The sequence below is a fragment of the Natrix helvetica genome (genome assembly GCF_964273705.1).
Source record: "Natrix helvetica genome assembly, chromosome: 1".
In the NCBI taxonomy this organism is placed as follows: Eukaryota; Metazoa; Chordata; class Lepidosauria; order Squamata; family Natricidae; genus Natrix; species Natrix helvetica.
In genome coordinates, this window is record NC_138548.1 from 279,593,594 (window position 1) to 279,610,305 (window position 16,712).

General features: G+C 39.3%; 2 protein-coding genes across 3 annotated transcripts in view; both read left to right on the forward strand.

Annotated features, from left to right (window-relative positions):
- Positions 1 to 794: 794 nt before the first annotated feature.
- CAMLG (calcium modulating ligand) lies at positions 795 to 10,795 on the forward strand. The gene is made up of 4 exons (XM_081937094.1): positions 795 to 2,125; positions 4,685 to 5,136; positions 6,448 to 6,513; positions 7,413 to 10,795. The coding sequence occupies exons 1-4, from the start codon at positions 1,939 to 1,941 to the stop codon at positions 7,602 to 7,604; spliced, it is 897 nt and encodes a 298-aa protein (XP_081793220.1). The 5' UTR covers positions 795 to 1,938; the 3' UTR covers positions 7,605 to 10,795.
- Positions 10,796 to 12,584: 1,789 nt separating this feature from the next.
- Positions 12,585 to 16,712, forward strand: part of DDX46 (DEAD-box helicase 46) — a 36,547-nt gene continuing 32,419 nt past the window's right edge. For both annotated transcript variants that reach the window (XM_081934648.1, XM_081934649.1), the window contains exon 1: positions 12,585 to 12,713. In XM_081934648.1, the coding sequence (XP_081790774.1) occupies positions 12,697 to 12,713 (17 nt within the window). In that variant the 5' untranslated portion in view covers positions 12,585 to 12,696. The remainder of the gene's footprint in view (positions 12,714 to 16,712) is intronic.

The following is a 16,712-nucleotide window of genomic DNA, read 5'->3' on the forward strand; positions in this document are numbered from 1 at the left end:
TGTTATGATACATCCAAATGCTCATGATCCTAACATAGTTTACTTTTAAAAATTGTCTTTTTCTCTCTTCATTAGCCCTGACTTGTCCTACCTTTTCTCTTTGAAATTGTTTGCTAAGTTCTTTTAAAATCCCTTTCTCTAAGCCAGACCTGGGTATTTTATGGTTTACATACAGCTCATAAGAAATTAAAAATCATATGTAAATAAGTGTAGTCCATACACACAATACAATTGAGTTGCTTTCATTTTGAAGGCGACTGCAATTCCGGTGCGTATGTGAGGGTGCATGCCTACGAACCTTCACGGTCCCAGTTTCTCATGTAGCCCATTGAGAAAATTGCCCACCCCTGCTCTAGGCTTTGAGCTTTTCCCCATTAGCTTCCTCTGACATGGGATAACACTTATTATTGAATTTATTAAAATCTTCCATAACATGATTTGCTATTCTATAAAGTTAGCACCTTTTCTCCTAGAAGAATGAATATTAAAAAGGTAGAATATTATATTTCCCTGGATGAGAAATGGAAAACCGTGCTTTGGAAAGGAGTCCCCGCCTGCCTTCCTTAAGAGCCCACAGCAGATGTCAGCACTTAAGAGATGTTCTATTCATAAACAAATTCCCTGCATCAAGGTCTGAACAAAGGTAGGGTTAGCCCTCAGCCACAATAGGAATTGCCCAACAAGCCCCTTCATTGCATCAGCCAAAATTCAATCAAACCTGGGAGTTGAGACAACATACAGAGCCAGCTATAACCCCTACAATAGCCAATAGAATGCATGTTCTTGCACAGGTACAGAAAGTTTAAGTTCAAAGCCCAAGAAAAGGTATAAATACCCTTCACTCTCAACTCCATGTGGTCAGCTGCCCACAATCACACTTGCTTGGTTGTTGTTCTTCATCATTAAACCATTTTTCCAATCAGTCTCCAGCCTCCATTTTGTCTTCAGTGCTTTTCTGCCGGCTTGGAACTGAACCAGATGGATTTTTCTACCAAGACTATGCTCAGCTTTATTTCCTCTTAAAAGCAAGAGTTCCAACAATGAATCTTTTACTCTCAACACTCCTGCTTCCACTTCCTATTTCTTTGCCTCACCATTCTTTATTCCAAACCATGCCTATATATTGGAATTTATTTGTAGCGCTCAAAATTAATAATAAATAATCCCTAACCATTTTTATCCTAAAGTATTTCAAAACATTACATTTGTGGCATTTTTATTTAAATTACATTAGCTCTATAGTTCGCAAAACATGTAACTCAGTAAAAACATGAAATTGAAAAAACATGAAAAACACCAAATAAATCTAAACCATTTTAATAAACTAATAAAAAACAAGTCTAGCACAGAATCGCTTAAAAAAAAACTCAATATAAAAGACGAGTAAAATAAAATAAGGCTGCAAGCCAAAGGCTAGGAAAACAAAATCCTTGCTTAAGTACTTTTGGGATTAAAATGGAAAACAATTTCGGTGTTTCCTTAATTATTTGGGGGATAAACCATCAACTCCCGCGATCAGGTGACTGCCAATTGAAATCCGCGGAGCCCCGCCTGAAGCAGCCCGGAGTTGACCATGACGGAAGCGATTATGATTTTTTTTCCCCCAACCGATGAGATCATACTCAACTTCAGCCTTTTCACCCGCTTCACTCCCGAAGCCTTTTCCGCCATCTTTTGCTAGGGTCGGCGGCTTCTGTACAACGGCTTTAAACTGGCGCCGTCACCACGCTGCCGCTTTTGCTCTAACAGGGAGACCCTCATCTAAGATGGCGTCGCTCGTTTCAGCGTCCGAAGGCGGTCTTCAAATGGCGCCAGTTGCGCTTGCGCGTTAGAGGGCGGCTGTCGGAGAGTGGGGGGAGGGCTGTTGATTTCCATTGTATTATTTGAGGAGAGAAAAGCCTTGAAAGTGGTCGCGGCTCTTTCGACGAGGGACGGGTCATGGAGGCAGATCCTGTGGAAGGGGACGGGTATGGTAGCAGCCACCGCGAAGGAACCGGCGGGTCTTCCCCACCGCTGAGCGGACTCACCGCCTCTCAGCGGCGGGCCGAAATCCGCCGGAGAAAGCTTCTGATGAACTCGGAGGAGCGGATCAATCGCATCATGGGCTTCAATCGGCCGAAGGCGGGTAAGGACGGGGCGTGGCCTGGGGTCGGGGGGCCCCAGGCGAGGAAAGCCCAGGCCGCGGCCGGAGGGAGGGAGGCGGGGATTCGGCGTTTGGGCCCTTTTCCTCCGTCGTCTCAAAACCCTCACGCCCGGTTCCTCGCCGCCGCCCCCCCTCCCCTAGGTTAAAAAATCGGGGTGTTTCTTTGCAGCAAAACTTTGTTTCCAGCAACACTGCAAACGGCTGACTTCAGGTAGCGGCCAGATGTTTAGTGCTTCGAGCTCCTCAAATATAAAAGGAGTCGTCATCCTTGGATAATGGAAATTGAATGGAGTTGATTTCTGATACGTTTTAAACCCATTATTCGTTTAAATGGGACCGGCCCAGTCAAATATTTACACTGTGTAGGCTGTTCGGGAACCGCATTCTTCATTTTTGGAAGGAAAAAAGGTCAAATTTGAATGGCTTTAATAAAAACGCAGTATCTGTGAGTTCATCCAACCAAGAAAAACCTTACCTTAGTGAATAGCATTTTAGCATAATTGGTAGTATCTTATTTGCTATCTTAAATTTAGTGAAGGAGTCGAGATTTGTAAGAGAATTATTACATTTTTAGTCTTGCCAAACCGCAATGGATGCTAAGCTGGGGACACTGCCCTTGCAGCTGAAAATGCAAAGGATCTGCAATCTCTAATAACAAAACTCAAATAAGGTAGTCCTTGACTTATAAGCACAACTAATGTTAAAATTTCCATTGCTCAGCAAGACATTCCTAAAGTGACTTTTGCCCCCATTTTATTACCTTCCCCCCCATAGTTGCTGAGTGAATCACTGCAGTTGTTAAATAAATCATATGGGTTTTGGTGAATCTGGCTTTCCCCCTTGATTTTGCTTCTTGGAAGCCTTCTAGGAAGGTTACAGATGGTGAACACCTGTCCCTGGGACATTGCAACTGCCATAAATACATGCTAGTTGCCAGGCAGGTCCCCAAATTTTGATTGTGTGACCATAGGGACGCTACAGTGGTTGTAAGTATGAAAAACTGGTAATAAGTCACTTTTTAGTGCCGTTGTAACTTCAAATGGTCACTAAATGAATGGTTATAAGTGGAGGATTACTTGTACCCTAGTGGAAAAATGGGACTAAAATTGAACATAAAGAAGACCAAGAAGACTCTAAATCTGGTAGAGTAACCAGCCTTGGAAGATATTGCAGTGCTAGGTGGCCTCTGCTTTTTGGATCAACCATCAACAGTTAAGGAAATCAGCAGTCAAGACATGCTACAGAATAAGGCAGAGCAACCGTGAAGGTCTTGGAAAATATGTTCTTGTACCATGATCTCTCTATTATCTAGAAAGATCAGAATTATATAAGCCAAGTATTCTCTGTGACAGAATATGTATCATTTTAAGATGACTTTATTGTGAGCTACAGATGCATTAAAAGTGACTTCATGAGGTTTTCTAAGCATGGTTAGAGAATATCTTAATTCTATACTTAACAGGATATGGGAATAAGTGACTAGTGTAACTCTCTAGGCCACAGGTTTCAAACTCGCCGCGTCACATTGTCGTCATGTAACATTTTGTGACGGTTTTCCCATTCACGGAGCTGGGGTGGGCGGGGCCTGTGCGTGATGCATCCGGTCCACGGCTGCCAGTTCAATACCCCTATTCTAGGCAGTATATTATATGATTATCTTAGATATTTTAAATACTTTTTTCAATGCATAAATGATAAGCCAATGTGAAACTGTTTGAGAGATTATTATTACAGGGGGGATTTGTTCATATCTTTGATCAATCAAAAGATGTGCACCACTGTATTTTTGCATAAAACATTGTTTTATAATGACATTTAGAATGTACATAGATAATTTCTGTGACTTCTCATTATTATTGACAATGGAACATTTGGGCATATGGTTCTTTGAGAAGCAAGAAAAAATTAAGGGAGTTGTGACAAAATAAACAATATTTATGAGTATCTGTGTGTACTCCTTTCTATTTCAACAGTTTTAATCCTTTTCAGATTGGGATGCACTTCTAAAATTTACTGCATAAATATATTTGCTAATTTCTCTTGAGAGCTATAAAGTTATTAGAAAAAAGTACATTGTTGAAAATATTGTTGAACATACATACGATAAGGTATACTCGATTTACAACTATTCATTTACCAAATATTTGAAGTTATGACAATACTGAAAAATATTATGACTATTAGGACCATCACAGTTCCCTCAGTGATCAAATCTGGGTGCTTGGTAACTGGCATATATTTATGTATATTTCAGTGTCCCAGGATCATATGCTCACCATTTTCCACCTTCAAATCAAGGACCTCTTATACTTTCCTCTGCTGAATCTGTTGCAATTATGGGCAATTTATAATATATTTATATTTAAAGAAATGCACATGGGAAAGTATGAATTTTAAGTGTGATTTGGTAGAAAAGGACTCTGACTAACTGAAGCATCTTACCAGTTGTTGACATCCTGTACTTTATCCTACGCCTCTAAGAAATTTATTATCAACTTCAAATTTGTGGTATGATTTCAGTTTTTGTTCTGTTCTCTTTAGAAGATGACACTCATTCAGAAACTAAGCTTCAACTGGAACAGGATAAACCAATTTCCCTTCCTGCTCTTGTTTCCAAACGGATTGTGCTTGGTGATACAGTCTGCAATTTATCAGGAACGGCTGACCACACAAGCAGTTTAGCAGAGCACAAAGGAGAGAAAATAGACTTATTTAGCAAAGCTCATGAAGTTGGTAGTGATGGCGGCAGTGACCTCCGGCAACGCAATAGAGGGGAACTGTTGGACGTTCCACAGCGAGCACCACGCCATGGATTAGATCAGTATTTATCAAGGTTTGATGAAGCGATGAAGCTTAGAAACCAGCTGATGAATGAGAAGCCAAGTCAAGAAAATGGAAGCATTGTGGAGGAATTTGATTCCTTTCACATTTTTAGATTGGTGGGCTGTGCACTCCTTGCCATTGGCGTTAGAGTTTTTGTATGCAAATATTTGGTAAGTTTTTTTAAAAAAAATCTTACTATTTTCATTTTTCTCCCTTTTTCTTGGTTACCTTGCTGACAGGTTGTAAAGTAGTATATGTATGGGATAATTATGCTGAACAACTATTTTCTCATGGCTAAATAGATTCCAGTTCAAATCCATAAAACCCATCTATTGTTTTAGCAGTAATTGTTAAGAACTGTGTGAAAGTCTGTACTTCAGAGCATCTTTACAGTAACTAACTTAATGACCAGAGTTGGGACCGGCTACTACATAGCTAAGTGATGCAGTTGTTTAGCAAAACATCAGGTGATCATGCCAGATGTCAGTTGTTCTATGGTTGTTAAGCAAATCACTTGTGCTCATTAAGCATAACATGTTTCTCCATTGTCTTTACTTGTCAGAATCCAGCTGTGAAGCTGACCATTGGCAATTACATATCCATGGGATTCTGTGACTCTTATAAATGTGATGGTGATGTAATTGTACTAGAAACAATGTCAGGGAATTGTAACTTATTACAGGTAGTCCTTGACTTACAACAGTTCATTTAGTGACCATTTGAAGTTACAATGGCACTGAAAAAGTGACGTCCATTTTTCACACATTGCAGCATCCCCATGGTCATGTGATTTATATTTGGATGCTTGACAACTGGTTCATATTTGTGATGATTGCAGTGTCCCAAGGATCATATGATTATTGTGAACTTCTGACAAGCAAAGTCAATGGGGAAGCCACATTCACTTAAGAAATGTGGCCAGAAAAGTTAAAAAATGGGGCAAATTTCTCCCTTAGCAACATAAATTCTGGGCTCAACTTTGGTTGTAAGTTTAGGACTTCCTCTCTTGCACTTCGTTCTTGGCATCAATTAAGCATTAGAAGGGGATGGAAATCCAGGTAGAAAGCAGTGGCTGTGTACCCTCTTTTTTGTTAACCATTTGAAGTCCTAAAGCACAGCTGACAATTACCCCTTCAAAGTAATCCTAACTAATGCATTTTAATATTATGCACTGAATGTTCAAAGAGCTTTGTATTGGAAATAAGTGATAACCTGATTTAATTATCATTAATATTTTAATATTTAATTTATCACAGATATCCACCTTCCACCCATCTCCGTAGCAGTGTCTAAATATATTTAACACCTATGAGTTATTCTGTAATGCAATATGTTTGATTAGCAGCATTTTTAAAAAGTGATTTCTCATTTTTTATGTTCTACAAGAAATAGAAGCTTTCCTTGAAAGCATCTATTTGGTACGATTTCTCATGATTATCTGGTAAAGTATATAATTTTTTATTTCATTTTTTTCTCTACAGTCAATATTTGCTCCATTCCTTACTTTACAACTTGCATATATGGGATTGTCGAAGTATTTCCCTAAGGTAAGTGTTTTATTAGAAAAACCAGATCCTTAACATTTCTAACTTGGAGTGACCAAGGATGGAGGATTCCCTTTAGTGATGACTGATGTGATAAACTTAGACTTGGGAGATTCATGTTCTCAGTCAACTATAGCCGTGATGGCGAACCTATGGCACGCGTGCCACAAGTGGCACACGGAGCCATTTGTCAGGGCACGTGAGGCGCTGCCCTGTTAGCTGGCCAGCGTGCATGCGCGCGCTGGCCAGCTGACTTCACCTTTTTAAAAGCTATTTTTCGCCTTCACCAGGCTCCAGAGGCTTTATAGGAGCCTGGGGAGGGCGAAAAGAGCCTCCCCCTCCCCCCCCCGGAGGCTTCAGGGACCGTCCAAGGCTTCCCTGATGCCTTCGGAGCGCTTAAAACGACCCTCCGAGCAACCCGGAAGTCACTTCCGGTTTGCTCGGAGGGTTGTTTTAAGCGCTCCGAAGGCTTCAGGGAAGCTTCCGGACAGTCCCTGAAGCCTCCGGAGGGCCTCCGGGGGGTCGGGGGAGGCTCTTTTCGCCCTCCCCAGGCTCCTATAAAATCCCTGGAGCCTGGGGAGGGCAAAAAAAAATGTAAAAATGGGGGGGCGCGCGTTGTGCGTTGTGCGCGCATGAGCACTGGGGGGGTCACGCGTTGCATTATGGGTGCGGCACGCCCGCACTCGACCCCCCTGCGCTCCCCCCACTTGTGGCACGCGAGCCAAAAAAGGTTCGCCATCACTGAACTATAGAGTCCTTTGGGTGATCCAAGGCTAATTGTTTCCTTATTTGGAACAAGTTGTGGGGGAAGAAGAATAGGTTCTATAACATTTAAAATGAAATAAGATGCTTTAAGATGAAAGTTCTGAAAAATTATACTTTGTTGTTGGTTTTTTTTGCAGAGTGAAAAGAAGACAAAAACTACAGTATTAACTGCTGCTCTTTTATTGTCTGGGATCCCTGCAGAAGTAATTAGTCGTTCCATGGACACTTACAGCAAAATGGGAGATGTCTTTACAGACCTTTGTGTTTATTTCTTTACTTTCATTTTCTGTCATGAACTGCTTGTGTGTTTTGGCTCAGAAGTGCCATGATAATAGCTGTGGGATTCGATACATCAGCAGGACTATTTTAGTCTTGAATTCATTCACATCCCTCTGTAAATATACAAACAGGGTTAAATGTTCGTCAGTTCTTTCTTCTTTCTTAATTCATTATACTTTAATCACAGCTATGAAGGAAAAGCTGCATTCCCAACTATGAGGGCGAATTATTACAGGTTAGATACAATATCATATGTGTGATCTCAAACATGGAAGACAGAGTAACAATGTTTCAAAAGCAGGTCTTTCCTGCTACTAAGGAAGACATTAATTTTCCCACTATTGCAGATGTCACCTTGTACTTTAATATTTCTCTTTGGACATGAAACCCCAAGAGAATTGTATTGTGTGGTTGACTGAATTACATTTTATGGCTTTGTTCCAGAATTCTTGTCTACAGAACTTACATTGAAGCTCCTGTTGAGCAGAAGGTTGGAAAGCTATTTTGGCCTGTTCCTCCATTTCATGTGCCCCTCGAAATACTGGGATAAGTACCCTCTGCAAGATCATATAAAGGGCACAGGCAGTTGAAAGGAGTAGTAGGTAGTGCTTCTCTTTCTTCCTGTCATCGGAACCCCGTTATTAAAACTTGACTTTTTCCACAAATGGAAAGAGATCATCTGTGGATTAATCCAGAATGATTTCTTAAGATCGTTCCTCTGTGTTAATATTTGTCACTTCAATATACTAGTTCATACTTTGAGCAAGTGGCATATGCTGATAAAAATGCTGATAAAATTCAGAGGCTTCTGGTTTTAGGAATGTAATTAGACTCTGTCAAATTATTTTTTTGTTGTCTTCATTACAGGTGGTAATGTTCTGTTGATAATATAGAAAGCTGAATTTAAAAATAGCAGTGCATTGACATTTGTGTACATTCCCATTTGAATTGGAATCTTTCTACTTTTGTTTACATGAATTATGAATATGCTGCATTAAATGGACACTGAAGATTGAAATACTGGTCTTTGGGTTATTAGCTCTTTGAACAGTTAAGTGTCACCAGTTTTATTCATCTTTTTGACATTTCAGTCAATCTTAGATTTTTTCTTTGTATGACATAACAGTTAGGTTAAACTTTGGTATCTTATCCCATATATTTTCCTTTCAAGAATATGTGCATGTGATGTTTAGCATCTTTACCTAAACACCAAGTTACACTGCAGAGCAAGAAGGTGCAAATTAGTATTTTACCCCAGTGTTAGTCAACTCTCTCTAAATTACCCCAGTGTTAGTCACTCTCTCTAAATAGTATGCAAATATGCATACTATTTTAGAAAACAGGTAGCTGAAAATATGGTCTGTTTATATAGTAGAATGCTAATTTTAAAATATATAAATTGGTTCTTATAAACCCATCTGAAAACAATTACTTGAAATATCTTCCACTGAAGTTAGCAAATCCTGATGTTCCTTTTTGAAATGTTTTGTTTCTTGGCCTTCTCTATAGTCAAGCCTTAACTCAGTTTTAAAATTGGTACCCTTTTACAGTTTTGTATTTATACAAGCAATTTCCCATGTTTTCATTTCACATTTATGTAGCCAATCACAATGGCTATAAATCATAAAATGTGGCAGACTTTATTAGTTGATCTTAATTTGCATTAGATTTTATGACTCCATTATGGGCTGAAGGAGATATGTCATGTATTTGCAATCCTTTCTTATGTTACAGTTCTTCCCTATCTTCATCTCGTCACTGTTATGTATATGTAGCCCATTCTCAGTACCCGTAAATGGTTCTATCTTGCAAAGATTTGGAAATTAATCAAAGACAGAAATTAAACTAGTGGAACATTTTCATTATTCTGAAAAATGAGATTACTTTTTTCTTGGATTTTAAATTTTGAAGTGTCTGCTGTCAAATAGCTTGATTTAAACTGGAAATGTCTTTTGCTTTGCCTACAATTATTACAGATAATTTAATTTTACAGGCTAAATTAAAACACAATTGGGTTTTTAAAGACTTGATAGAAAGTTAAATTGGTTCTTCCTTTGTAATGGACTCATAAATTTCCTTACATTGTAATTTCAGTGATTGCATTTACTGAACCAAAATTTACCACTGCTCCTTGAAATAGGTGTTTTGGAGACCAAGACATGGCTGAAATACACAAAGAAATGTGCATATTTTGGCAATGCAGTTTCACTCGGTTTAAAAAACAAATTTGACTCTTTACAACATGAACTATAATGGAAATACCTTGAAAAAAGTCTATTTTTAGGTTTTTATTCTGCACATTTAATTTTTCTAAATTCCTATAATTCATATTTTTGATGATGGACCTTCAAATATTGATAAAATAGCATAAATCTAATATCTTGTTTGATATATTTTTTACTTCAAAAAGCAAATGTAGGTATAGAATTATCAATCCCAATTCTTGATATTTTGATAGCATCTTGGGCATTTTTGTCCAATAACTGCATGGTGAATATGGACATTTCTGACAGTTAAATCTTATCTAAGATCCAGGTACAGGATAGACTGTTTTTGGATAGTGATTCTAGAAGATGCAAAAAAAAAAAACCCCACTCATTCCATAGGAGATAAAACAGATAAAAGTAGGAAAATTAATGACCAACACATTAAGATGGAGAACTACATGTTTTTTCCCAAATGCCTGCTCCATAAAAACAAAGATTCTGATGTGTTAAAACCCACCACAACAAAACACTTAGCCATTCACCCATCTATACTTTTTTAAAAGGGGGGGGAGGAAGGGTGATAGGAAACATCATCAATAAGATTCAAGTTAAAAAAATCAGTACTGCATTGAAAAATGTGCAAAATATCTTCAAGTGTGGCCCCTTTCTAAGAAAATTGCTAGTATCACTATAGTCGCAGGTTTTTTTTTGGCATCCTTATTTTTAATATATTTTACATATTTAAATGCAAATAGAAAATAATTTGGCAGAGAGCCTGGTGGTTTAAAAGTAAGTTTCTCCAAGCACAAAGAAGGAGCAGCTCTCCGGTGCTGTCTAAAAGTATGTATATGATGAAATAATAAGCTGCTTTGTGTATTTCCTTTCCCATAATTTGACTTCTCTGTAAAAATCTGACGTTGTAATTGTTGCATTGATTCTGTTAATTGAAGCTATATATGTTATAATTATTTATGCTTTGGCATTACTTGAATATACATTAAAATGTCTGCAATGATCAGATTTTGTTAACTTTCCTTATTTCTGAATTACTAATTTAGTATACAACATTCTGGTTCCAAGAGGATTAAAGAAATAAATCAAACCTTTATAGCTGAACTTAACAGTGTCCTACCTACTATCTGCTGGATCCACTTCCTGGATCTATAAAACAAAACAAAATGTTCAGAAAGTCTGGTTATTTCTACATTTCTTTGATAGTAACTTGTTATATAAGAACAGCTTTATCCTTTATCCTCCATATGATCCATAAGAATTAATTCCTCAAATCAGCTATCTTTGATTTGATCATCTCTTAATGTGAATACCATAAAGATTCTTGAGAATATGATACAGCTATTGCCATGAAAATGTCAAGAAATTTCCAGAACTGACTCTAATGGAAGAGTGCATTCGTAAAGATAGTCTAGGATTTCAGGTAAAATAGATGCAATTAGTTTTTTTTAGAAAATTAGTTCCTTTGATTTTGTGCCACTTTAATACCCAATTTTACCAACTCTGGTTTTCCCTGTCTATTGAGAAAGAGAAGACAACACGGTTTGGTGGTCTTTCTGGAAAGTTGCACATAATGTCCAGGATGATTTGTGTGCTGAGTTCAAGTTTTTTGTACTATTGGTAAAAATTCTTAGAGTTATGATTCTGGTGATTGGTTCTTTGCAAAGAGTTCTGATTTGTCTTATCTACGTTGATTTCATCTGGGTTAGATGTAAAATCATGTGAAGCCATGCATCAGATCCACATGTTGGCATCACTGGGATAACTACTCAAGTAAGATACAATCAGATTAGAATCATTGTATGATTACAATCATACAATAAGAATGAATCTAATTACAAAACATTGTAAGTAAAAGAACTATGATTTGTGTTTCATGCGGATACATACAAAAATAGTAACACATGAAGGCAACCTGGTCTCAAATCCCTGGTTTTGCACCACATATGAACTTAAAACTGTTTGCAGTGGTTCACCCAGTTCAAACAAATGTGTTCTGTGAATTGATCCAGATTAGAATCCCATCAAAAGTTAAGTGAAGTCAAGAGGACATTTCTTTTGCATTGTTGCAGGGCCCCAAGTTGCCCAACAGTAATTTGGTAATTTTTTATGCTTGGACACACATGGATCATGATTTGACCTTGATTTTTTTTTAATGGGACTAAGAGAAAAGTTGTTTCTGATCCATTTTTAAAGCCGCAGTGGAATCAAAACCGGACAGAGAAAAATTGTTGGGATGTACGCCCCACAGAGAATTGTAATCAGATTCCAGGCATATCCCTCAAAAATATGAAATCGAGGATCCACATTTCATGCCAAGGTCCAGAAGTCTTACCTGTTTCCATTGTACAACAAATAAACATGTAGCCCAGTTGTCTATGGGGATTCTCAGTCATCCAGATCGTGGTCGTCCCAAAGTTGCTTTTTCAAGTGGCAACTGGACTTTCTGGTTTTTCCTTTTCTTTTTCCTCAAGAAAAAAAGCAGGGAGTCCAGTTGCCTCTTGAAAAAGCACCCTTTGGGTGTGACCAGCTGGCAGCAGACTACGAATAAATATTAATGCACAGGTATGCTCAGTTCTCTCCTCATGATGGGCTTAACAACACGGGGTACCGTCGTTTGTCTGCGAGTTAGTCACTGTACACCAAGCGCTCTTAGGACAAAGTTACAACCCGCTTAAAATTCCGGCGGGATACGCAGTTGCCCCGGAGAGCGCCTGCTGGTCGCTCCGCCGGGCAGAAGAGGCTGCTGTGGGCCGGCTGTAGGACATGATCCGGGCCCTCTTCGCCTTCTTCCCCTTTCGGCGTCGGTGATGCATTTCCGCTTCGCTTGCTTCTCGGGAAATGGTTGCGGGCGCCGCTTGGCTTTGAGGAGCCGAGGCGGAAGAGAAAGCCGTCCTCCTTCGCTGCCCCGGGGGTCGCTGCCATGGGTCGGGAATCGAGGTAAAGGGCGACGAAGGGGCTGCGGATTTCAGGAGCCGGCATGAATTCCTCAACTGGGGCCGAAGGGAGGGGATCGCAGGCCGCGTAGGAAGGAGGCCGGGACAGTCCAGGAGAAGGCCTCGTTGACGTTGGGGTGGCCGCCGGATTGAAGATTGGATGTCTATATAACGCCGCCAGTTTAAACTCTGGAGCTTCAAGATAGGAAGAAGCCTTCATCACGAGGCGATTTGCAACATGGAGAATAAAGGCGGCCCGTGTTGCCTTTGGGTTTAGGCCTCTGGCTTCTCTCTGGGTAGCCTCTAGCCGCCTTTTCCTCATGGGGCCACGTTCTTTTTCGTCGTTAAAGCCCAATTAGGTCGTCTGTCTAAATGCGACTTTTATTGGGACGAGTCTGTAGTCACGTTTCCTCCCCTGCGGCCTCGTATTTGATGCCCCTTACAGTTGTGATTTGGGCTTCAAACATTATCGCAGATTTTATTTAAGTTGGTTGGTTTCTTACTGGCGGTGGCTTTCCACTTTAATCCTTGTCTGCTATGCACATTTAACGATATATTCGTCTGCTAGGTGAGTTAGGATGCCATGTAAAACGAGTTAGAGTGATAATATTAAGAGAACAACACATAAGAGTTCAGGAAAAGATTGTCAGATTGCTCCTTGTGAAAGATGCTACTGCATTATTATAAGCAAAAAAAAAAACACCATTATTGCAACATCTTGATTCACCAAGACTTCTCAAACCCTTGTGCTAACATTATTCGGGCATTATTGCAATGCACTTTATATACATTTGGATGGATGGATATAGGAATACATTAGTTCTGCTTCTTAGATTTTTTTCCTGTACAATGAAGTATAATAAGGCTTTAAAATGTTGCAGGTGGGTTTTTTATTGGGGGGGGGGTGTCATTCATAGCTACTTAATACAATAGCAGAGTTGGAAGGGACCTTGGAGGTCTTCTAGTCCAACCCCCTGCCTAGGCAGGAAATCCTATACCGTTTCAGACAAATGGCTATCCAACATCTTCTTAAAGATTCCCAGTGTTGGGGCATTCACAATGTTTGGAGGCAAGCTGTTCCCCTGATTAATTGTTCTAACTGTCAGGAAATTTCTCCTCAGTTCTAAGTTGCTTCTCACCTTGATTAGTTTCCACCCATTGCTTCTTGTTCTACCCTCAGGTTCCTTGGAAAATAGTTTGACTCCCTCTTCTTTGTGGCAACCCCTGAGATATTGGAACACTGCTATCATGTCTCCCCTAGTCCTTCTTTCTATTAAACTGGACATACCCAGTTCCCGCAACCATTCTTCATATGTTTTAGTCCATCTTTTCTACATCGTGGCGACCAAAACTGAATGCAGTATTCCAAGTGTGGTCTTACCAAGGCATTATAAAGTGGTATTAACACTTCACGTGATCTTGATTCTATCCCTCTGCTTATGTAGCCTAGAACTGTGTTGGCTTTTTTGGCATCTGCTGCACACTGCTGGCTCATATTTAAATGGTTGTCCACTAGAACTCCAAGATCCCTCTCACAGTTACTATTGAGCAAGGTACCACCTATACTGTACCTGTGCATTTCGTTTTTCTTGCCTAAATGTAGAACCTTACTCTTTTCACCATTGAATTTCATTTTATTTGATAGTGCCCAATGTTCAAGTTTGTCAAGATCCTTCTGTATCTTTAGCCTATCTTCTGGAGTGTTGGCTATTCCTGCCCGCTTGGTGTCATCTGCAAATTTGACGAGTTCCCCATTTATTCCCTCATCCAAATCATTGATGAAGATGTTGAAGAGTACTGGGCCTAAAACAGAGCCTTGGGGTACTCCACTGCATACTTCCCCCCATGTAGATGCAGTTCCATTGAGGACTACATGTTGAGTGCGGTTAGTCAGCCAGTTACGAATCCATCTGGTGGTGATGCTGTCTAACCCACATTCTTCTACTTTATCTAGTAGTAGGTTATGGTCTACCTTATCAAATGCCTTACTGATGTCCAAGTAAACTATATTGACGGCATTCCTCTGGTCCACTAATTTTGTCACATTATCAAAGAATGCAATAAGATTAGTCTGGCATGATCTGTTTTTGACAAATCCATGTTGGCTTTTGGCTATTACTTTGTTTGCTTCTAGGTGTTCACTAATTCGTTGCTTGATTATCTTTTCCAGAATCTTTCCTGGTATTGAGGTCAGGCTGATAGGTCTATAGTTTCCTGGATCTATTTTTTTCCTTTTTTGAAGATGGGAACCACATCAGCTCTTTTCCAGTCCTCTGGCAGTGCCCCAGGATCTCTGAAAGATATACTTCAGTGGTTCTGAGATCTCGTCTGCCAGTTCCTTCAGAACCCTGGGGTGTAATCCATCCGGTCCTGGTGATTTGAACTCATCTAGAGTAGACAGTTGCTCACTTACCATTTTCTTCCCTATTTCAATTTGTGTTCCTAATCTGATTTTTGTGGTGCTGTTTTTGATAGGTTGGACTGTTTTATCCCTTTGTGTAAAGATAGATGCAAAACATGAGTTAAATAGTTTTGCTTTCTCCCTGTTGCTTGTCACCTTCTTGCCACTTTCTCCCAGCAATGGACCAATTGTTTCCTTAACTTTTTTTCTTGTTTTTAACATGTTGGAAGAAGTTTTTTTTGGGGGGGGGGGTTATTTTTTACTTTTGTGGCAAGCCTTTCTTCATTGTGAACCTTAGCTTTCCTAACTTCATCTTTACATGCTCGGGCTATTTGCTGATATTCTGCCTTAGTTATGTGCCCCCTTTTCCACTTTTTATACTTATCTTTTTTGTCTTTCAATTTGTCAGAGAGTTCTTTATGCAGCCATGCTGGTTTCTTTTGGGAGCTGTTATTTTTCTTCTTCATTGGTATTGTGCTAGACTGGTCTTTTATAATCTCATTTTTCAAAATTTCCCAAGGTTCTTGAGTTGTTTTCCCCTTGAGGATTCTCATCCATGGAATTTTTCCCAAGCTCTCTCTAAGTTTATTGAAATTAGCTCTCTTAAAGTCCAAGACTCTAGTTTGACTTTGTTCTACTACTTGTGTTTGCATAATGGTGAATTCCAATATTGCATGGTCATTTGCCTCCAGGGTTCCTATGGCTTCAATACCTTCTATCATTTCCTCTCTGTTAATGAGAATTAAGTCCAATATGGCTGATCCCCTTGTTCCCGTGTCTACTTTTTGGGAAACAAAGTTGTCTGCTAGATTCGTTAGGAATCTGTTGGATCTTCCACTTGGTGCAAAGTTTGTTTCCCAGTTGATGTCAGGGCAATATCTCCCCCCCCCCCCCCAACCTTTAATATTGACCCAAATGCATTCAAGATAGTTCTCTTCATTGTTGTGTTCTATTTCTGTAGAGATGTAGTTATTTCTTATGTATAATGCAACTCCACCTCCTCTTTTATTTGGTCTATTTCTTTTAAATAATTTAAATCCTTCTAGCTGTACGTTCCATTTGTCGGTTTCATCCCACCAAGTTTCTGTAATGGCAAAAATATCATATCTGCCCTCATTTACTTGAATTTCCAATTCACCCTGTTTATTCCTCATACTCTGTGCATTGGTGTATAGACATTTGAGTCCATTTTATTTGACCCTGTGTTTACCGTCTACATAACCTGTATTATGCCTGACTGCCCCTATTTTCTTGCCACTTGCATGATTCATGCACATGCTATGGCACTCACTATTAAATGCTTGATTTTGCTTGACAGCAGGACTGATAATCTTACCCGCACAAACATCTATGTTAAATGCACTGATAACCCTATGAGTTTTAGATTGCTGGGGATTGCTTGCCAGAACAATTGCATAAATAAATTTCAGAACAATTGATTCAAATATCTGAGAACACAACTGTCCTCTCCACCATTTATGCTTTCCTTCTAATAGAGAGATCCTTCTTGTCCAATGAGGCTGTTTTGCAAATGTTGGAGTCTGTCCAAATGGGAAATAGTCATTAGTGATAAGTCAGTTGCATAGCACAATCTTGGAAAAC